Source organism: Ranitomeya variabilis, chromosome 2, assembly GCF_051348905.1.
Source record: "Ranitomeya variabilis isolate aRanVar5 chromosome 2, aRanVar5.hap1, whole genome shotgun sequence".
Taxonomy (NCBI): Eukaryota; Metazoa; Chordata; class Amphibia; order Anura; family Dendrobatidae; genus Ranitomeya; species Ranitomeya variabilis.
The window spans coordinates 137,374,180-137,397,427 of record NC_135233.1 but is presented as its reverse complement, the minus strand read 5'-3'; the positions used below and the strand labels follow the sequence as shown (position 1 = coordinate 137,397,427).

Sequence of the window (23,248 nt, the reverse complement as noted above, 5' to 3'; positions counted from 1 at the left end):
CAGACTCCACAGACCTTGTTTTTATTTAATTCTTTCAGGGTTAAGTCGCAGTAATTTTATTGTAATAGTACGGGAATACATTTTTTAAAAAATATGTTGCTAAAGAACTGGATTAAAAAAAGTAAATGGTAGAATTTCTTTTAAATAAAAAAATAATAGTAATATACGGTAAATTAAACCAGGGTGGATTGATTTAAATCACGCCGATTTAAATCATGATTTAAATCACGATTTAAATCAAAAGATTTTTTTCTATTTAAATCGGATCGATTTAAATCATGATTTTAATCATGATTTAAATCACTGATTTAAATCAAAAGGTTTTTTTTAATATAAATCACGATTAAAATGAGAAGTGAGAGCAGTGCGCATGTGCGCCCATAGTTACACGGACGAAACTAGGGGCAACGATCTAAAGCCAGGGTGAGGGGGGGACCCCAAAGTAAGTAAAAATCTTTTTTTGTTTTACTATATGGCAATAGGTAGGTGTTTAAAAGCAGCATGTCTTAATTGTATAAACTATTAATAGCCTCCACATTTTGTTCATACTGCCCCTTTAATTCCACACTTCTAGCTTGGTTTCACTTTTGGTTTAGTTTCTTTTTCCATTCAGTTGACATGCCCAAACTTGTTGGATAGTCAGCATCCTACAGAAACCTCTGGAAGAGCATGGCATTGTGAATGTTACACATATACAGCCTTTATTCTACTGAGTTAAACAACTCAGCTTTATCTCATGATGGAAGAACCTTTGGATGGTAAAATATTTTCCTCAAAAAGCAGTTTATTGAAAAAAATCCGATTTAAATCAAAAAAATCCGATTTAAATAAAAAAAATCCGATTTTTTTGATTTTTTTTAAAAAACATTGATTTTTATCCACCCTGAATTAAACGCTATACTTGTCCTAGAAAATTTATATACACTACTCAGAAATTGTTAAAGATATTTGGCTTTCTTTTCAAATTTATGGAAAACTTAAAAAGTTCACGCTACAGTGATATTTTATAGATATTCTACCAAGAGCCAAATGAGTCAGTACAGCTCCAAAATATTGGTAAAAAAGGTTAGAATTTTATTGAATCACACATTTAACAAACATGATAAAGAAGCCATGCTGTTAGTACCAGCATGTCGGAGAACTGTTTCCTATATACAAGTTAAGTGAGGTTAGCAGAATGAGCTGAAAAGAAAAAGTGCGGACACTCAATGGGTACATGGAATATAATAAACTAGTAATTAGTATGGGCATGAAGCCCAATGAGTACATATATGTGTGTGCACAGCACTGTGTAATAAACACCTTATAGAGTAAAGAGAGTTACGATGATAACAAAGTACCTGTGCCCATCACACCACACAGCAAGTGCACATGGATATAATTATGCTAGATATTGTGCTAGTGTCATACACATCCATAAACACAGACCTGACCTAAAAGATATAATTTCTTACCCATGTCCCACTGTGTAAACCCCAATGCCCCAACACACATTTTGGGAAAACCCTTCTTCGGGTAGTAGATCTCTACACCTGCCCACACTGTAACACCACCACCACCAAATGCTCATCTGGTGATAACATTGGCTGATGCATTGCGCTCAACATGACGTCACCAACATCGTTGGCGGCCATCATTTCTGCTCAGCGTGAATCGACTTTTATCAGTTAAAAGCACTGAGACACAATGGTTCCTTGTCCAGCGTAGATGCTCCCTGGCCCATAGAAGATGATGACGCGTGAGCCTGGTGGTGTGGTCAGGGGCACTTGCAGGTTCACTTGCTGATGTAAACGGTTTTGCATGGTGTGATCTGACACTCGGGTTCCTCTCACCTTCTTTAAATGTGCCTGGAGTTGTGTGGCATTAATCATCCCGTTCCGAAGGGCATTGTTCACAATAAAGCAGTCATCAGTGTGGAATGTGACCAAAGGACGTCCACTTCTCAGCCTGTGACTTTTCCAGTCTCTCTTGCACCCTGCTGGTGACAGTCTGTGACACTCTAAGCTCAGGGACCACTTCCGTCTGAGAATATCCTGCTTGAAGCCTCACAATGGCGAGGTACTGTAAATCAATTGTCAGGACGACTGTTTAATACCAATTCTAATTGAACCCAAAACGTATTGAGCATGGATCAAATACCTGTTGTGAACTTTGTGATTAAGCTCCTTGTTAGAAAAACAGTTGTACAAAGCGTACCGAAACATTGAATAGCTGGACACAGGCATTCAGAAGTTTAGAGAAGGTCACATTAGTTCATCTGAAAAGGTGAAGGAATTTTAGGATCATCTTGAAATTTCAACTGAAAGCCAAATATCCCTAACTTTTTGTGAGTATTGTACATACTTAGTTTTCCCAGGTGTCTCCTCATTTCTAGAAAGAGGCAGACCTTTTACGGTACTTCTGTTCCTGAAATAAACATTTAATTTTACACATTTGATATCTATTGGTTAAAGAGGGCATATCATCAGAGAAACTGTGAAGTCAAAGGAAGCTAAAATATAAAACCTTACATACATATTTATAATTTCTAAAGGTAAAAAACGAACCTGTCCATCTTTTTAATGGCTCCGGCCCTTTAAGAACGGGAGCCTGGCATTGGCTGAGGCACTTCATTGTCTTAATATTAATAATAATAATAATAATAATAATAATTTATTTATATAGTGCCAACATATTCCGCAGCGCTTTACAAATTATAGATGGGACTTGTACAGACAATAGACATTACAGCGTAACAAAAATCATGGTTCAAAATAGATACCAAGAGGAATGAGGGCACTGCTCGCAAGCTTACCATCTATCGGAAAAGAGGAGACACGAGAGGTGACAGCTGTGCGATCGTTCCTGCTTCTTAGCTTGTAATACCACTGTGATGGGAAGTCTGAGGAGTGTGCAGCATGGAAACACAAAGATGATCTGTGCCGCAGCTTAAGTTCATGCTATATGCCGGCTATAGTTAGAGAAGGAGCAACGTAAGATGGATTCCTGTGTATTATGGAGCATCGGGGGAAGAGAAATTGGATAGAAACAGTGATAAATCCAGTTCGCCTTCCCTTCACTCAGTGCATGTATATATGTAGTGGAAGGCTGATTTCTCTGACGCCGATGACGGCACCACGGAGAGAGGGGATCTGCCCACCAAGGACAGGAAACCTACAGATAAAAAGGCGGTACCTCTCTCCTGCATCAGTTGGTTTCCTGTCCTTGATGGGAGACCTACAGATTAACCTCCGTGGTGCCGTTATTAAGAAGAAGATTCGTCGTGGAATTCCGGGGCCAATCAGCTCGATTCAGGCAGCGGGAGCCCCCCTGCCTCGGCTGGTGTGGTGACCCGAAGCGCCACCGCTGGGGCTAGTTGGCCTCTAGGGTGCGCGGAGGGAGGTGGCTGAATCATGGCCACCTCTCTAGGTAAGATCACCGGCAGCAGCGGTATCCAAGGGGGGTCCCTCTGTGGATAGGAGCCAACATCTTGCTCCTCCTGCGTAAGTCTGCGGGCTGTAGTTCCCGGAGGTTCCGGGAATCCAGCAAAAACATGCGGTGATGCGCGGCGCCATCTTGATCCCGTCTGCGCACGCGCGAGATTCCTCAGGACTTAAGCAGCGTGGGGTCTCTGCGCTCGCGCGGCTGGCTGCGGTACCGCTCGCGCGCGCCGGGGTTCTCGTTCGGCGCGCGTGCATGGGCTATTAGGCGGACTGCGCCGGCGCGGGATTTCTCACGCGTGGCTGGCTGTGAGGCTGCGCTCGCGCGCCGGGGTCTCGCTTCGGCGTCTTGCTTCGGCGTGTGCGGCAGACTGCGCAGGCGCGAGATTTCGTGCTCGATGTCGCGCCACAGCTGCGCATGCGCGGTAAGAAAAGAACAACAAAAAAAAAATGGCGCCATCCACCGCTATTTAATGAAAGCACACCTGGGGGCAGACGCTTCCAATGGAGACCGGCCAGCGCTCACCAGTCATGAGCGAAGCAGAACAGGCATCTCCCCTGTCCAGGGTATCTCCACCGCCCCCACAGCAGCAGCAGCAGAAGCGACGACCCCAGAAGGGACACCAGGACAATACCGGCAAAGGGCGTTCTGGATCGCTGCATAGCAAGGAGTCCAGTATAACGTCCGGCTCTAGGGATAAACCGATAACAGACATGGATCATCCCCAACCGGTTTGTATGGGTCCATAAGGTGGTAAGTGATCTACGTGAAAGTTAGTGATAGTGAGGGCCTATCTTTGTGTTTCCTTACTATAGGGGAAGAAAAGCACAGGCAAATCTAAACATAAGATATGTGCCCTGTGTAGAGAGGATCTTCCATCTTTGTGGGAAAAGAGACTTTGCAGTGTTTGTATCCAACAGACAGTGTCAGAGGGCCTCCCCGGGTTCGCAGCGGACCTTAAAAACCTGATCAAAGTCCAGGTAGAAGAGACTTTTAAATCTCTAAAAGGGGGGAAAAAGCGGAGGAAGACCAAGCACAGATCTCAGTCTCCTGAGTCCGGTGATTCAGGGGAAGATATGGATTCAGATACCTCTACTTCTTCCTCCTCCTCGTCTTCATCATCATCCTCGTCTTCCTCTGGAGGGTGTAGTTGCTTTCCTTTAGAAGAAACGGACAGTCTGGTTAAGGCTGTCAGGAGCACTATGGGGTTGACAGACCCTCACCCCAAAAGATCAGTTCAGGAAATAATGTTCGGGGGGCTCGACCAAAAAAAGAGAAGGGCCTTTCCCCTTAATGAAAAAATCCAGGCTTTAATTAAGAAAGAGTGGAAGAAACCTATAAGAAAGACACTACTTACGCCAAAAAGGAAATATCCATTCGATGACCAATCTTGCTCCTTCTGGGATAAGGCGCCTAAGTTAGATGTTGCCATCGCTAAGGCATCCAAAAAATATGCCCTTCCATTCGAGGACATGGGGGTCTTAAATGACCCGATGGACAAGAAGGCAGATGCCTTCCTTAAAGGGTCATGGGAGGCAGCTGGTGGAGGCCTTAAACCGGCAGTCGCGGCTGCATGTACATCCCGCTCCCTAATGATATGGTTAGACCAATTAGAAAGCCAGCTCAAAAATAAATCATCTTGCGACTCAATCTTAAATACTTTACCAGTTATGCGTGGAGCTGCTGCCTTCTTAGCAGACGCTTCAGCCGATTCAATCAAATTATCCGCTAGGGCGGCGGTTTTTTCCAATGCCGCTAGACGAGCCCTTTGGCTTAAATGTTGGCTGGGAGATCTCCAGACGAAGTCTAAATTGTATACCATCCCCTGTGAAGGAGAATTCCTATTCGGGCCCACTCTAGATGATATCTTAGAGAAAGCTGGTGATAAAAAGAAATCTTTTCCCTCCCTGGGTTTCCCTTCGTACAAGAGGCCCTTTCGGAGCAAGAGGTTCTTTCGAAGGAAACCGGGAAAAAATCAAGATAAGTGGGAAGACAAGCGAAACAAAAACAAGGGGTTCATATTCAATAGAAACCCTAACGACAACAAAAAACCTGCCCAATGAATGCTTGCCCCAGGTGGGGGGAAGGTTGTCCCTCTTCCTCTCGGCCTGGGAGAAAATTACCAGCAGTCCTTGGGTTTTGAATATAATAAAATCAGGACTGAAGCTGAAATTCCAAAAATCCCCTCGCCCCTTCTTTATGACGACATCGCTAAGGTCTTCTGAGGAAGAACAGCTAGCATTGGAAAAAGAAGTCATGGGACTAGTAAGCAAAGGGGTTCTCATGGAAGTTCCCCTACAAGAAAAAGGGCAAGGATATTACTCTCCTCTGTTCCTGAGGAAGAAACCGGACGGTTCTTTCAGGACGATTATAAATCTGAGGAGTCTAAACAAATTCCTGGAAATTCAGTCATTCAAAATGGAAGCAATAAAAACCTCGATAAAAATGTTGTTTCCACTGTGTTTCATGGTAGTCCTGGATCTAAAGGAAGCCTACTATCCACAAAGATTACCAAAAATTCCTCAGAAAAGCAGTCTACATCAGGGGGGTGATATACCATTTTCAGTTCTTAGCCCTTCCCTTCGGGCTGGCTATAGCCCCACGGGTCTTCACAAAATTAGTTGCAGAGGTAATGGCTCGCCTGAGGGAACAAGATACTCTGATAGTGCCATACCTCGACAACTTTTTGATAATCGGTTCCTCTCCGCAACACTGCGAGGAACAACTGAAGACAATCAGACATTCACTAGAAAATCTGGGCTGGATAGTGAACTTAAAAAAAATCCAGATTGTTACCATGCAAAATCCAGGAGTACCTGGGCCTTCCTCTGGACTCTATAAAACAAGAATGCCGTCTTCCAGAGGAAAAAATTCAAAACATCATAAGACTAGTATCCAAAAGACGAGACACCCCCTCCATAACCCTCCGCCAAGCAATGTCCCTCTTGGGATCCATGACGGCCTGCATCCCTGGAGTCCAATGGGCTCAGTTACACTCAAGGGAGCTTCAATGGCAAATCTTGTCAGAAGAAGTCTCTCTAAAAAGGGAATTTAGAAAGTCGGCTCAATTTATCTCCAAACACAATTCAGTCACTAAGTTGGTGGACATCGCAAGACAATCTTTCTCAAGGAATCCCGTGGGTAACTCCAGTCTCACGGATAGTAACAACAGATGCGAGTCCCAGCGGGTGGGGGGCACACCTGAACGACCTGTTAGCTCAGGGGGCTTGGCCACCACATCTGAAAAAGGTGTCCTCCAATATGAAGGAACTGCTGGCAGTCAAGTTTGCACTATTAGAGTTCCTGGGTCCCCTTCGGTCTCACCATGTCAGAGTTATGTCGGACAACAAAGTGGTGATAGCGTATCTAAATCACCAGGGGGGTACCCGTTCTCTGAGTCTGATGGAGATAACCAAATCAATCTTCCACATAGCCGAAACCAACCTTCAATCCCTATCGGGCCTTCATATAAAAAGGGTGGACAACTACAGAGCAGATTACCTAAGTCGTTCTCGCTTGAAACAGGGAGAATAGGAACTAAATCAATCAGTGTTCTCTCAGATCTCAGTAAAATGGGGCACACCAAACATAGACCTTTTCGCAAACCATCTAAACAAAAAAGTGGACACCTTTTGCTCAATGACGCCTTTGGGGAGCCCTGTTTCTCTAGATGCGTTCCTGATTCCCTGGCACCATCAACTAGCTTATGCCTTTCCCCCTATTGCTCTGATTCCGGCAGTGCTGAGGAAGATTCGGGAGGACGGGGCTCACATAATCTTAATAGGCCCGTTCAGGCCGAAGAGGCCTTGGTTTTCCTGGATGATGAGGATGTCCATCTCTGATCCATGGGTACTACCGGATCTCCCAAACTTCCTCTCCCAGGGCCCAGTTCATCATCCTCAGGTGGCAAGTTTGCACTTGACAGCTTGGCATTTGAAAGGGAGTTACTAGAAAACAGGGGGTTTTCTCCGGGGCTGGTATCTACACTGCTACAAAGTAGAAAACCTGTTACAACCAAACAATATGGGAAAGTATGGAAAAAATTCCTTTCATCTTCAGGTGCCAAAATAGGGGAGGGCGTCTCGCTTAAAGCCATACTTGAGTTTCTGCAGAATGGGTTAGAGATGGGTCTGGTCACAAGCACCTTGAAAGTCCATGTAGCGGCTTTAGGAGCTTTATTTAACTATGGTTTAGCAGGAAATCGATGGATTTCTAGATTCATCAAAGCAGCCGGTAGATCAAGGCCTCTACCTGTGAAAATTTCCCCTCAGTGGGATTTAAATTTAGTCCTTAGAGCATTATCTAAACCTCCCTTTGAACCCTTAGCTGATGCTCCAATTAAAATCTTATCCCTTAAAACTTCCTTGCTCGTTGCTCTCACTTCTGCACGTAGGGTCAGTGACATCCAGGCCCTATCCGCTAACCCCCCTTTCACGCAATTCCTCGATGATAGGGTTGTCCTAAAAACTGACCCGGCATATCTCCCAAAAGTGGCATCCCATTTCCATAGGACGCAAGAAATATCTCTTCCCTCCTTCTGTCCTAATCCGAAAAACAAAGAGGAAGAGTCATTACATACATTGGATGTAAGGAGATGCCTGATGCATTACATAGAAGCCACTAGGGAGAGTAGGGAGGATGCCTCTCTCTTTGTATGTTTTCAGGGTCCCCAGAAGGGGAAGAAAGCATCTAAGGGCACCCTGGCAAGATGGATCACAGAGGCCATCAGCCTGTCATACTCATCGAGTGGCATACCCGTCCCGGGAAATATCAAGGCGCACTCAACGAGAGCAGTAGCAACCTCTTGGTATGAGAAGGCCGGAGCTTCGATTGAGCAGATATGTAAAGCTGCTACCTGGTCTTCACAGTCCACTTTCTATAGGCACTATAGATTGGACCTTATCTCCTCCTTGGACCTTACCTTTGGTAAAAGGGTTCTGGAAGCGGTGGTCCCTCCCTAATGTGCAAATCTCTCCATGGTGCCGTCATGGGCGTCAGAGAAAAATACAGTTCTTACCGATAACGGTTTTTCTCTGAGCCCATGACGGCACCCGTACATTCCCTCCCTTCACTTCTTGGGTGTGCACATTAATATAGTGCCTTATGCTAATAGTATAAATAGTCACGCGGTATCTCAATTAAGTAAAGTTAAAAATAAGTCTCTATTCATAGTCTCCCATCGTTCTCTAGTAAACAACTGATGCAGGAGAGAGGTACCGCCTTTTTATCTGTAGGTTTCCTGTCCTTGGTGGGCGGATCCCCTCTCTCCGTGGTGCCGTCAAGGGCTCAGAGAAATACCGTTATCGGTAAGATATATATATACAGTGGGGCAAAAAAGTATTTAGTCATTCAGCAATAGTGCAAGTTCCACCACTTAAAAAGATGAGAGGCGTCTGTAATTTACATTATAGGTAGACCTCAACTATGGGAGACAACCTGAGAAATAAAAATCCAGAAAATCACATTGTCTGTTTTTTTATCATTTTATTTGCATATTATGGTGGAAAATAAGTATTTGGTCAGAAACAAACAATCAAGATTTCTGGCTCTCACAGACCTGTAACTTCTTCTTTAAGAGTCTCCTCTTTCCTCCACTCATTACCTGTAGTAATGGCACCTGTTTAAACTTGTTATCAGTATAAAAAGACACCTGTGCACACCCTCAAACAGTCTGACTCCAAACTCCACTATGGTGAAGACCAAAGAGCTGTCAAAGGACACCAGAAACAAAATTGCAGCCCTGCACCAGGCTGGGAAGACTGAATCTGCAATAGCCAACCAGCTTGGAGTGAAGAAATCAACAGTGGGAGCAATAATTAGAAAATGGAAGACATTCAAGACCACTGATAATCTCCCTCGATCTGGGGCTCCACGCAAAATCCCACCCCGTGGGGTCAGAATGATCACAAGAACGGTGAGCAAAAATCCCAGAACCACGCGGGGGGACCTAGTGAATGAACTGCAGAGAGCTGGAACCAATGTAACAAGGCCTACCATAAGTAACACACTACGCCACCATGGACTCAGATCCTGCAGTGCCAGACGTGTCCCACTGCTTAAGCCAGTACATGTCCGGGCCCGTCTGAAGTTTGCTAGAGAGCATTTGGATGATCCAGAGGAGTTTTGGGAGAATGTCCTATGGTCTGATGAAACCAAACTGGAACTGTTTGGTAGAAACACAACTTGTCGTGTTTGCAGAGAAACAGCCCCAAAGCATGATGTTTCCACCACCATGCTTTACAGTAGGTATGGTGTTTAATGGATGCAACTCAGTATTCTTTTTCCTCCAAAGGGGCCAGAACGACTGATCCGGGTACATGAAAGAATGAATGGGGCCATGTATCGTGAGATTTTGAGTGCAAACCTCCTTCCATCAGCAAGGGCATTGAAGATGAAACGTGGCTGGGTCTTTCAACATGACAATGATCCAAAGCACACCGCCAGGGCAACGAAGGAGTGGCTTCGTAAGAAACATTTCAAGGTCCTGGAGTGGCCTAGCCAGTCTCCAGATCTCAACCCTATAGAAAACCTTTGGAGGGAGTTGAAAGTCCGTGTTGCCAAGCGAAAAGCCAAAAACATCACTGCTCTAGAGGAGACCTGCATGGAGGAATGGGCCAACATACCAACAACAGTGTGTGGCAACCTTGTGAAGACTTACAGAAAACGTTTGACCTCTGTCATTGCCAACAAAGGATATATTACAAAGTATTGAGATGAAATTTTGTTTCTGACCAAATACTTATTTGCCACCATAATATGCAAATAAAATGATAAAAAAACAGACAATGTGATTTTCTGGATTTTTATTTCTCAGTTTGTCTCCCATAGTTGAGGTCTACCTATGATGTAAATTACAGACGCCTCTCATCTTTTTAAGTGGTGGAACTTGCACTATTGCTGAATGACTAAATACTTTTTTGCCCCACTGTATATGTATGTATGTGTATATATATATATATATATATATATATATATATATATATATATATATATATATATATATATATATATATATATATATATATATATATTATATACCGTATATACTCGAGTATAAGCCGACCCGAGTATAAGCCGACCCCCCTAATTTTGCCACAAAAAACTGGGAAAACTTATTGACTCGAGTATAAGCCTAGGGTGGAAAATGCAGCAGCTACCGGTGAATTACAAAAATAAAAATAGATGCTCCATACTGTTCATTATGGCCCCATAGCTGTGCCATATAGTGCTCTGCACCATTATTGCCCCATAGCTGTGCCATATAGTGCTCTGCACCGTTCATTATTGCCCCATAGCTGTGCCATATAGTGCTCTGCACCATTATTGCCCCATAGCTGTGCCATATAGTGCTCTGCACCATTATTGCCCCATAGCTGTGCCATATAGTGCTCTGCACCATTACTGCCCCATAGCTGTGCCATATAGTGCTCTGCACCATTACTGCCCCATAGCTGTGCCATATAGTGCTCTGCACCGTTGCCCCATAGCTGTGCCATACAGTGCTCTGCACCATTGCCCCATAGCTGTGCCATATAGTGCTCTGCACCATTATTGCCCCATAGCTGTGCCATACAGTGCTCTGCACCATTGCCCCATAGCTGTGCCATATAGTGCTCTGCACCATTATTGCCCCATAGCTGTGCCATACAGTGCTCTGCACCATTATTGCCCCATAGCTGTGCCATATAGTGCTCTGCACCATTATTGCCCCATAGCTGTGCCATACAGTGCTCTGCACCATTATTGCCCCATAGCTGTGCCATATAGTGCTCTGCACCATTATTGCCCCATAGCTGTGCCATACAGTGCTCTGCACCATTGCCCCATAGCTGTGCCATATAGTGCTCTGCACCATTATTGCCCCATAGCTGTGCCATATAGTGCTCTGCACCATTATTGCCCCATAGCTGTGCCATATAGTGCTCTGCACCATTATTGCCCCATAGCTGTGCCATATAGTGCTCTGCACCGTCCATTATTGCCCCATAGCTGTGCTGCTGCTGCAATAAAAATAAAAAAACACATACTCACCTCTCTTGCAGCTCCTCGGCGCCATCTTCCCGGCGTCTCCCTGCACTGACTGATCAGGCAGAGGGCGGCGCGCACACTATATGCGTCATCGCGCCCTCTGACCTGCACAGTCAGTGAGGAGAGAGAGAGACGCCGGGAAGATGGAGACAGCGCCCGGCGTGTGGAACGAGGACCGGTGAATATGCGATACTTACCTGCTCCCGGCGTCCCGCTCCTTCCCCCGGACAGCTGGTCTTCGGTGCCGCAGCCTCTTCCTCTATCAGCGGTCACCGGCACCGCTTCATTAGAGAAATGAATAGGCGGCTCCGCCCCTATGGGAGGTGGAGCAGCCTATTCATTTCTCTAATGAGCGGTCCCACGTGACCGCTCAGGGGAAGAGGCTGCTGCACCCGGAGACCGTGGGACGGGCAGGGGGAGCGACAGGATCGCCGGGACTAGGTGAGTATGCCTCAGCGCCCTCTCCCCCTCACCCGCCGACCCCACCGCCGACCGTGACTCGAGTATAAGCCGAGGGGGCACTTTCAGCCCAAAAATTTGGGCTGAAAATCTCGGCTTATACTCGAGTATATACGGTATATATATATATATATATATATATATATATATATATATATATATATATATATATATATATATATATATATATATATATATAATTTATTTTTTTGCTTGTTTTAATGCAGCATGTCAACTCATCCAGCATTTATACAGAATTTTTTCCATTTGAGATTAATAAGATTAACACGCATAAAAAAAACCCTCACTGTGGATTTATGCTATGTGCACACGTTCAGGATTTCTTGCGTTTTTTTCCGCGTTTTTTCCCAATGCATTAAATAGCGGGAAAAATGCGAAAAATCAGCAAAATTAATGAACATGCTGCTTTTTTTTTACCACGATGCGTTTTTTTCGCGGAAAAAACCCCACCATGTGCACAAAAATTGCGGAATGCATTCTAAATGATAGGATGCATATGTATGCGTGTTTTATGCGTTTTCATCGCATTTTTATCTCGAAAAAAACACGAATAATCCTGAACGTGTGCACATACCCTTAACCTCCATGTAAACATACCAATACAGCAAGTGTTTGTTTTCTTGCAGATTAACCCCTTATGCAACATTCACACCTTCGTGTGCTGCCTGATTTATTTTTTTATTATTCTTCAATGGCACACAGACCAATAGATTTTCATAGATCTATCCACACATCCGTGAAAGTTACAAATCCATAGTTGAGCACCATAAGAGACTGAGCATGTCTTCAAAATCAGATTAGAATAAAACATGCTCAGTGTTTTTGTGCTACACAATAATAATTTAAAAAAAACCCGGGACAGCTCACCAACACTTCAAATGGATTTTTAAATTTAGCATTAGAAGCAGCTATGTCCTCTTCTTTCAGATCAACCCTTTCCATGCAGCTATCATCATCTCCTGGAGATTAACCTTTTACAAGCTGCCATGTCCTCCTACTTTGTCTGTGCTGCATAATACACAGGACATCTAATAACATGGCTGCTAACTATATTCCAAATAAAATTCAGGCTGCTAGAGATGTGAGGAAAATATCTTGCTGTATGCATTTCGGTTCTTCGCTGAACTTTTAAGATAGGTTGGTAAATTAATTCATGAAGTTTTTACTTTGCTTTTGGCAAATTTATTGGATAATTAGGTGAATCAATTCTTCTATTGTATTTTATGAACCAATTACCTCACAAATGAAGAAATCGCCAAATTATTCTGCTCAACCTGAATCCAAACAGATTTTTGCCTACGGCCCCTTTTACTATTTAGAATTTAGATGCTGTATAGAATGAGCCCTCATGGCTGATACCTACCAAAGAGGAGAATCTCAGCAGATTCTGGGCTCACGCTTTTAAAATACATTAAATCCTGCACCCTTGAAATACCGAGGGAAGTCAACTGATGTCAGCTAATGACAATTGTTTCGCAAAAGGCTATTTCATCTGTTGTCAATTTGTGTTTGTATCAGAACTGATAAATTCTTTTTAACTTCCAAAACTTTGTCTCCTTTGTGTCATTTTTCTTATTTTAATATATATATTTTATATTGATGTCCTTTTTTTGTCATCAGTGCCAGCTGGGATGAGCATGTCTTTGAGCTGGTCTTGCCAAAAGCCTGTATGGTGGGACATGTGGACTTCAAGTTTTTACTGAACTCAAACATCACCAACATTCCACAGATCCAGGTGACATTACTCAAAAACAAAGCACCCGGATTAGCTAAAGTTAATGGTAAGATCTCAGTTTTTCATCGTACTACCCATATGTGTACTGTATTGTTTGGACTATAAGAAAAACTTAAAAAAAGCATTTCTTATAGTCCAGAAGCTTCTTTCTATAATCTGAGATCGCTGACATAGCTTTCTTGACTGTACAGTTCTCTATCATCCTGCCTGACACTGGTCAATCTAATCGGTGGAAAGCAGGCTCGAAAGCTTCCAAAACAGTCTTTAAAGCTGCATGGATGCTGCAGATTCTGTGATCAGCCATATACCTGGAAGTTACTGTAAAGCCTTGTGGTTGATATACGGAGCAGAACAGGTGTGTTTTGATGTAGCAGAGCTCTGTGTTTTAAAGTAGCAGAGCTGTGTGCGTCCTACAGAGTATACATAACGCGAGTGCTGTAAAGCTGAATATGTATAATAATCATGCTGCAGAAAAATACGAACAATAGATCTATTATTCTAATAGATCCGTATTCTGCCCTAGTACATTAACGTTCGCAAAGTTTTAATTAGAAGGAAATAGGTTTTCCTATTTTCTGCTTTCTAAGCCTGGGGTGCTCTGTACAGTTCGAAAAATGTGTTATATTTACACTTTATTCTAATTTTTCCTACCCTTATTACAGATGTAAAGAGAGCTTGTCCATACGTTTCCCATGTACAGTCCAAGCTCTACCCCTTTCAGTATATGGACATAACTGTACATCCAGTACATGGCAGCAGTCAACAGTGTGATACATTGATGGCATTACACACTGTACATCGTTTACATCCGGCCAGTGTAATAGCTGCAAGTAGCTGATAATGGTGGGAAATATCCCACTACCAGTCACTGGCATCATCATCAGAGAGCAACTCTGAGGCTTGTTTTTCTTAAGGGTGTGTTCCCACAGTCCATAAACGCTGCAGGTTGGATGCTGCGTACATCCGCAGCGTCCAACCCGCAGCGGCCAGCTGTTACAGCATAGTGGATGGGATTTCAAGAAATACCATGTCCACTATGCTTGCACCGACGCCTCTGGCTTCCCTGCAGAGACTGACATGCAGCGTGTCTTTCCAGGCCGCAGCATGTCTATTTATCTTGTGGAGACGCTCACTCTCCGCAAGATAAATAACACAGCCCAATGTATAGGATGCGGTGATTCCACACGGTTCAATGAACACAAGCGGAATCACCTGCGTTCAAAAGCCGGCAGCGCTTTGGATGGAGCAGACATGTGCTGCGTCCAAAGCCCTGCAGATTACTGACCGTGGTGACATACCCTTAAGCATTTGACTTTTTATAGACCACCCCTTTCACAATGTTGCAAGAAAAGGAAAATCCAGCTTAAAAAAAAATTCCAAAGCTTTGAGAAAGAACAAGCTATTGTTCGAAACACGTAACCTGTTACTCATTATCATGTGAATTCATCCTACTGGACTCCATGTTTTATTCACAATAAATTTTGAATTTTTTTGGAAGCTGGATTTTCCTTTTCTTGCTACATTTGTTCCACGTGATGACTACACGATATCCGTGCTTCCCCACAACACATGCCTAACAGGTGAGCTGGTTTTTCTATTTCTGTCCTTTCACAATGTTACCAGTGAGGGCAATCACTCACCGTCTAAAAAGCACTTAATTTTGCCAAGGGAAGCCGCATTCGGGCAGATATGTCCCCTGCACTGGCTGCAGCAGCCTTAAGGCCCCGTCTCACACAGCGACGCTGCAGCGATACAGACAACGATGCTGATCGCTGCAGCGTCGCTGTTTTGTCGCTGTGTGGTCGCTGGGGAGCTGTCACACAGACCGCTCTCTCCAGCGACCAACGATCAGGGGAACGACTTCGGCATCGTTGAAACTGTCATCAACGATGCCGAAGTCCCCCTGCAGCACCCGGGTAACCAGGGTAAACATCGGGTTACTAAGCGCAGGGCCGCGCTTAGTAACCCGATGTTTACCCTGGTTACCAAAAAAAACAAACAGTACATACTCGCCTTTCGGTGTCCAGGTCCCTTGCCGTCTGCTTCCTGCTCTGACTGAGTGCCGCTGTACACTGAGAGCAGAGCGCAGCGGTGACGTCACTGCTGTGATCTGCTCTCACTTTCCGGCCGGCAGTCAGAGCAGGAAGCGGACGGCAAGGGACCTGGACACCGAAAGGCGAGTATGTACTGTTTGTTTTTTTTGGTAACCAGGGTAAACATCGGGTTACTAAGCGCGGCCCTGCGCTTAGTAACCCGATGTTTACCCTGGTTACCAGTGAAGACATCGCTGGATCGGTGTCACACACACCGATTCAGCGATGTCAGCGGGGCCTCAACGACCAAAAAAAGGTCCAGGCCATTCCGACACGACCAGCGATCTCGCAGCAGGGGCCTGATCGCTGGTACGTGTCACACATAGCGAGATCGCTATGGAGGTCGCTGTTGCGTCACAAAACTTGTGACTCAGCAGCGATCTCGCTAGCGATCTCGCTATGTGAGACGGGGCCTTTAATCTACTAGTGTATATAGCAGCGATTCAGGTAAATGGCCATCTTTGTAATTTAATGAACAGTTCAAGCCCACCAGAACCAGAGAGGCTGTCCATTCTGACTCCTCACTTTATCAGGAGATGTTTCTATGTGGAAACCCATTAAGGCATATGGGAGTGTGTACCAAGATTCCTTTTAAAGGGAAACACAAACTGAGGGTAAAGATAAAATCTATATCCTTGTAAGAACTAGAACAATACAAAATTGCACCTTTTGGTCTTCTAATCTTTTCCTCGGGAACAGAAGTTTAATCATACATGCAATTAGACTGCTTGCTCTGTGCGCCCTTGGTTTAGGACAAGAGGCTCAGTGCACCACTCCACCCGCTGGTCCTACATACCCCTGACTCTGTCACCGGTGGTGATGAGCAGCGTCGGCTTCCCCGAGCTTTCTCTGCACTGTGCAGTCTCTGACTCAAGCTGGGAAGGCTAGACTTGCAAAACCAGAGGGAATAATGGTGCACTGAGCCTCTTGGCCATACTAAGTGAAAACCGGGCAGCCAATTGATTAAACTGCAGCTCCAAACGATGGAGGCAGTGACTACAACATTAAAGGTGTGATATATTGGGGCTATATCCCCCACTAGGCTTTGTGCTTACTTTATATTGTCCGTTTGGGCTGACCTCTTTACGGTTAAGTTACATAGTTACATAGTTATTAAGGTTGAAGGAAGACTTTAAGTCCATCTAGTTCAACCCATAGCCTAACCTAACATGCCCTAACATGTTGATCCAGGGGAAGGCAAAAAAACCTCATGTGGTAAGAGTAAGCTCCATCATGGGGAAAAAAATTCCTTCCCGACCCCACATACGGCAGTCAGACTAGTTCCCTGGATCAACGCCTTATCAAGGAATCTAATATATATACCCTGTAATATTATACTTTTCCAGAAAGGTATCCAGTCCCCTCTTAAATTGAAGCAATGAGTCACTCATTACAACATCATACGGCAGAGAGTTCCATAGTCTCACTGCTCTTACAGTAAAGAATCCGCGTCTGTTATTATGCTTAAACCTTTTTTCCTCCAGACGTAGAGGATGCCCCCTTGTCCCTGTCACCGGTCTATGATTAAAAAGATCAGCAGAAAGGTCTTTGTACTGTCCCCTCATATATTTATACATTAACATAAGATCACCCCTTAGTCTTCGTTTTTCCAAACTAAATAGCCCCAAGTGTAATAACCTATCTTGGTATTGCAGACCCCCCAGTCCTCTAATAACCTTGGTCGCTCTTCTCTGCACCCGCTCCAGTTCAGCTATGTCTTTCTTATACACCGGAGACCAGAACTGTGCACAGTATTCTAAGTGTGGTCAAACTAGTGACTTGTATAGAGGTAAAATTATGTTCTCCTCATGAGCATCTATGCCTCTTTTAATGCATCCCATTATTTTATTTGCCTTTGTAGCAGCTGCCTGACACTGGCCACTGAATATGAGTTTGTCATCCATCCATACACCCAGGTCTTTTTCATTGACGGTTTTGCCCAGAGTTTTAGAATTAAGCACATAGTTATACATCTTATTACTTCTACCCAAGTGCATGACCTTACATTTATCCCCATTAAAGCTCATTTGCCATTTATCAGCCCAAGCTTCTAGTTTACATAAGTCAGCCTGTAATATAAAATTGTCCTCCCCTGTATTGATTACCCTGCAGAGTTTAGTGTCATCTGCAAATATTGAAATTCTACTCTGAATGCCCCCTACAAGGTCATTAATAAATATGTTAAAAAGAAGAGGGCCCAATACTGACCCCTGTGGTACCCCACTACTAACCGTGACCCAGTCCGAGTGTGCTCCATTAATAACCACCCTTTGTTTCCTATCCCTGAGCCAACTCTTAACCCACTTGCACATATTTTCCCCTATCCCCATTATTCTCATTTTATGTATCAACCTTTTGTGTGGCACCGTATCAAAAGCTTTTGAAAAGTCCATATACACTACATCTACTGGGTTCCCTTGGTCCAGACCGGAACTTACCTCTTCATAGAAGCTGATCAAATTAGTCTGACATGTATAGCATCCCTTAGAATGCCCTCCAGGATTTTACCCACAGTAGAGGTTAAACTTACTGGCCTATAATTTCCGAGTTCAGTTTTTGTCCCCTTTTTGAATATTGGCACCACATTTGCTATACGCCAGTCCTGTGGTACAGACCCTGTTATTATGGACTCTTTAAAGATTAAAAATAATGGTCTATCAATGACTGTACTTAATTCCTGCAGTACTCGGGGGTGTATCCCATCCGGGCACGTTTGTGAAACTCTTTCAAAATGTGTTGAACCTGTTGTGTGTCCTGACTCAGGAATTGTTTCCCATTTTAGAGACCCCAGTGGACAGACACATATCCTTTCCTCTGTCTGCAGCTTTCAATGTAGAAGTGCAGAGAAATGGAAGGCCTACTCTGGTGGATCTGAATGAGGACATGCAGAACATGGAAGTGGAGGATTCTCAATGTGAGTATTTAACGTAGTCTGAAAGCCTGAATTTAATAAATCATTTGCTACCTTTTGCTCATATTTCAAGTCTTGATACAGCTAATCATTTTATTAGGAGACCATTTTAAATAGTATTGTTGTTTTTAAACTAGTTTGACCAAAGAATGTAGATATTACGCTAGTGATTCGCGGAAATCACACAACGTGATTTTGACATCCACCGTGGGTCTGGTTCAGTCCAATCCAAGTTGCATAGACTCCTGTTCCTGCTCTTCCCACATAAGTTGAGTGTAGTTACAATCCTTTGGAACAGGTACCTTTCATGGCATCACGACAAGCATTTGGGCTGTATGTCTTTTAAGGGTGCTGTCTGACAGTAAAATATTATTTTTAATTTCTGCATGCCCAAAAATAGAGGTATATTCACCTTGGGATGCATTGCAGAAGACTCTAGATGTTTGCGCCAGCTCCTTAAATGCTGTCTAACCTGTTCAGAAGTCACAGCAACGCTGCAGACAGTAATTATCTGCAGCAATTGGGCGAATAAAAGAGCGCATTATCGACTGCTTCTCTGACACGCTCTTCTTGTCACTTGATTTCTGCAGCGATCTCGAACAAAGTAAAATAAATATATATACAATGCGATTTTCTGGATATTATTTTTGATATTCTGTCACTCAATGTTAAAATTAACCTACCCTTATAACTATGGACTGTTCATGTCTTGGTCAGTGGGCAACTGTACAAAATCAGCAAGGGATCAAATACTTATTTCCCCCAACTGTATGGGAATCTCTATAAAACCACTATACAATGTTTGAGGATGCACAAAATGATATTTCTTAAGTGACTATCACAAAATATTTCATAAAGCTTGAACAAAAAAAGATCTGAACGTCATATTCACCAATGAAGGTGTTGTCAGATGCATATATTGTATGGTGCTTTTATAGAGATTCCCATACAGTGGGGGAAATAAGTATTTGATCCCTTGCTGATTTTGTAAGTTTCCCCACTGACAAACACACGAATAGTCAATAATTTTAAGGGTATGTTAATTTTAACACTGAGAGAATATGAAAAATAAAATCCAGAAAATCACATTGTATAAATTATATAAATTTCTTTGTATTTTGCAGTGAGAAATAAGTATTTGATTCCTCTTTCAAACAAGACTTAATACTTTGTTGCAAAACCTTATTTGAAAAGCACAGCAGTCAGACTTTTTGTAGTTGATGATGAGGTTTGCGCACATGTCAGGGGGAATTTTGGTTCGGTCTTCTTTGCAGATCATCTCTAAATCATTAAGATTTTGAGGCTGTCGCTTGGCAACTTAAAGCTTCAACTCCCTCCATAAGTTTTCTATGGGGTTAAGATTTGGAGGCTGGCTAGGCCACTCCATATCCTTAATGTGTTTCTTTTTCAGCCACTCCTTTGTTGCCGTGGCTGTATGTTTTGGGTCATTGTCTTGCTGGAATACCCAGCCACGACCCATTTTTAATGTCCTGACAGAGGGAAGGAGGTTGTCACTCAGGATTTTACGGTACATGGCTCCATCCATTCTCCCATTAATGTGGTGAAGTAGTCCTGTGCCCTTAGCAGAGAAACACCCCCAAAACATAGTGTTTCCGCCTCCATGCTTGACAGTGGGGACGGTGTTCTTTGGGTCATAGGCAGCATTTCTCTTCCTCCAAACATGGCGAGTTGAGTTAATGCCAAAGAGCTCAATTTTTATCTCATCTGACCACAGCACTTTCTCCCAGTCACTCACAGAATCGTCCAGGTGTTCATTGGCAAACTTCAGACGGGCCTGCACATTTACCTTCTTGAACAGGGGAGCCTTGCGGGCACTGTAGGATTTTAAACTTTTACGGCGTAATGTGTTACCAATGGTTTCTCCTACGTCTCATTGGGGGACACAGGACCATGGGTGTTATGCTGCTGCCACTAGAAGGACACTAAGTAAACACAGAAAGAATAGCTCCTCCCCTGCAGTATACACCCTCCTGCTGGCTCTCGGTGAACCAGTTCTTGCTTAGTGTCTGCCGGAGGCACTTGGGTCTGTTTCAGACCCCACTGTTTTTATTGTAATTTTTTATTTTTTGTTCTATTTTTTCCTTTAACGGAGCGAATGGGGGCGACGGATCCTTTCTAGGCTCCTATCTCCCCTATCAACAGGCAACAGGCTCCTATCAACAGGCAAGTACGTGGAGCGTATCCTTTCCTGCAGGGTTGGATGCCAGCCCTGAGCTCACATTACGGGCGACAGTTCCTTCGCGTTCCAATCTCCCCCCTCCATAGCAGGCGACCACATGGAGTAGCCCTCCATCTACCTCTCCTGGAGCCAGGTGCATAGCCTGACATGATATACCGTATTTTACGCTTTGTAAGACGCACTTTATTTCCCCCAAATTTGGGGGGGGGAATGTGGGTGCGTCTAACAAAGCGGATATACCGCTTACCATTACAGGCTGGGATGAGGGGGTGTCCGCCGCCGCTACCGCCCACCGCCGCTGCCATCCGCCGCCGCTGCCCCGGGTGATGCTGGAGACTCCGGTGCTGTGGGGGGCTCTGGCGACATTTTGTGAAAGACCAGAGCCCCCCGGCAGTTCGTCCATGCGTTCCAGTATGACTAATTCCGGGAAAATGACCGCCGGAATCTCGGGAGATGAGATTTCAGCGCTGAGATCTCATCTCTCGAGATTCCGGCAGCCATTTTCTCGGAGTCAGTCATACATGAACGCATGGACGAACTGCCGGGGGCTCTGGCCTTTCACAAAATGTCGCCAGAGCCCCCCGCAGCATCGGAGACAGCCCTGCAGCATCGGAGACAGCCCTGCAGCACAGGAGCCCCCTGCAGACCCCTCATCCCAGCTTGCAGCACAGGAGCCCCCCTGCAGACCCCTCATCCCAGCCTGCAGCACAGGAGCCCCCCTGCAGCACAGGAACCCCCCCTGCAGACCCCCTCATCCCAGCCTGCAGTAATGCTCCACTCCTGCCTCCAGCAACGACCCTGGGACCCTGATCCACCACAGCCACAACCCCTGGTAAATAATAAGACGCATGGATTATAAGACGCCCCACCAATTTATTAAAAAAAAGTTTTTCCTATTTTTCTCCTCAAAATTTGGGGTGCGTCTTATAATCCGGAGCGTCTTACAAAGCGAAAAATACGGTATATGGCGTCCTTGCAGCCCCCCTGTGCATCACCACTGATATAGCGGATGACGCAAGGCAGCAGAAGCTCTCCACCCCCTCCCTGACTACGGCGACGGTGGATTGAGCACCGGCCCACCGCATCTACCGTGAGTACACTGCGGGGGCCGAGGCGCTGGGGGGGTCCTGGTCCCCGGGGTTTGGGAGGTCCGCACTTTAAGCCTGTGTCCGTGGGTGGTCCCTAGTGAGGCAACCCCACGAAGGCGTGCAGCTAATGATGGCGCTAATAGCGGTCGCGGCGCTGCAGGCCGCAACCGCAGAGAAAAAAAAAAATTTCCCTCAATACAGGCCGGAGTTTTGACCACGCCCACCGGCAGTTAGCCCCCCCCCACACACGTTTTCTGATGCTTCTCGTTCCCTGTGATGAGCTCCCACTTCCTGGTCTCGGTGGCCATCTTGAGACACCCAGAGCCCTGATGCTGCAGCATTGCTCCAGCATTTCCTATCACAGCCCTCAGGACTAGCGTTTTTCTCTGCCTACACTGCGGACCTGCCCTGGGGACTCAAGACACAGGACCTGGGTAAGCTGCAGACACATAGCTTAACCCTTCCCCTGCTAGTAAGCGCTTTCCTCCAGGCTTTACTATGTCTCAACCGAAGCCTCGCAAAAAGTCTGGGAAAACCCACACTGTATTTTTTGCTGCATGTACCTCTTGTAAGGTATCATTACCCCAGGGTCACAATACTGCATTATGCACAGCTTGTGAACCGGTGACGGCTCAGGAACCACCTGTTGCTGATACTGAACCCAGTGAGCCTAGTCCCCCTGAGTGGGCTACCTCCCTTACCCGATCTATGGCATCCCTGGCAAAAGCGTTAGACTCGTTCCGAGACCCTTCCTCTAACCAGGGCACTAATACGGACGACGCTTCCGATGGTCAGAACCCCTCGTACTCCAGGGGTTCGTACCTTGCCAAGGAGTTCTCACTCTTCCAGGAAAAGGACTCATGCCATATCCCCAGACCATCAACGGTTTTCGGGTTCTGAAAGCTCCATTTCTCGCTCTTCTTCCTTTGGGGCTAGTAGAGAACCTGTTTCAGAGGACGATTCTGATAAGTCCCTAGATCAGGAATTTCATCATGATCAGGAGACTCTCGACTCTCTAATTGAGTCAGTGAATAAGGCTTTGAGACTTGAGGAGGAACCCTTATCTAAAACGGATCATGCCGTGTCCTTTAAGAGGACCAAACGAGCTCACAGAGTGTTCGCCACTCATCCCGAGTTTAAGCAAATTGTTGAATCTCACAGGATCCGTCCAGATAAACGATTCACAGGGCAGAAGCCTATGGAGTCCAAATATCCCTTTGCCCAGGATCTAAGAAAAGATTGGTCACAATCTCCCCCAGTAGATCCTCCGGTATCGCGCCTGGCTACCAAATC

General features: G+C 44.9%; 1 protein-coding gene across 7 annotated transcripts in view; it reads left to right on the top strand.

The window, feature by feature from the left end:
• Positions 1-23,248, top strand: part of BIRC6 (baculoviral IAP repeat containing 6) — a 397,034-nt gene that overhangs the window by 71,748 nt on the left and 302,038 nt on the right. For all 7 annotated transcript variants that reach the window (XM_077283020.1, XM_077283019.1, XM_077283017.1 and 4 more), the window contains exons 13-14: positions 13,549-13,709; positions 18,539-18,670. In XM_077283020.1, the coding sequence (XP_077139135.1) occupies positions 13,549-13,709; positions 18,539-18,670 (293 nt within the window). The remainder of the gene's footprint in view (positions 1-13,548; positions 13,710-18,538; positions 18,671-23,248) is intronic.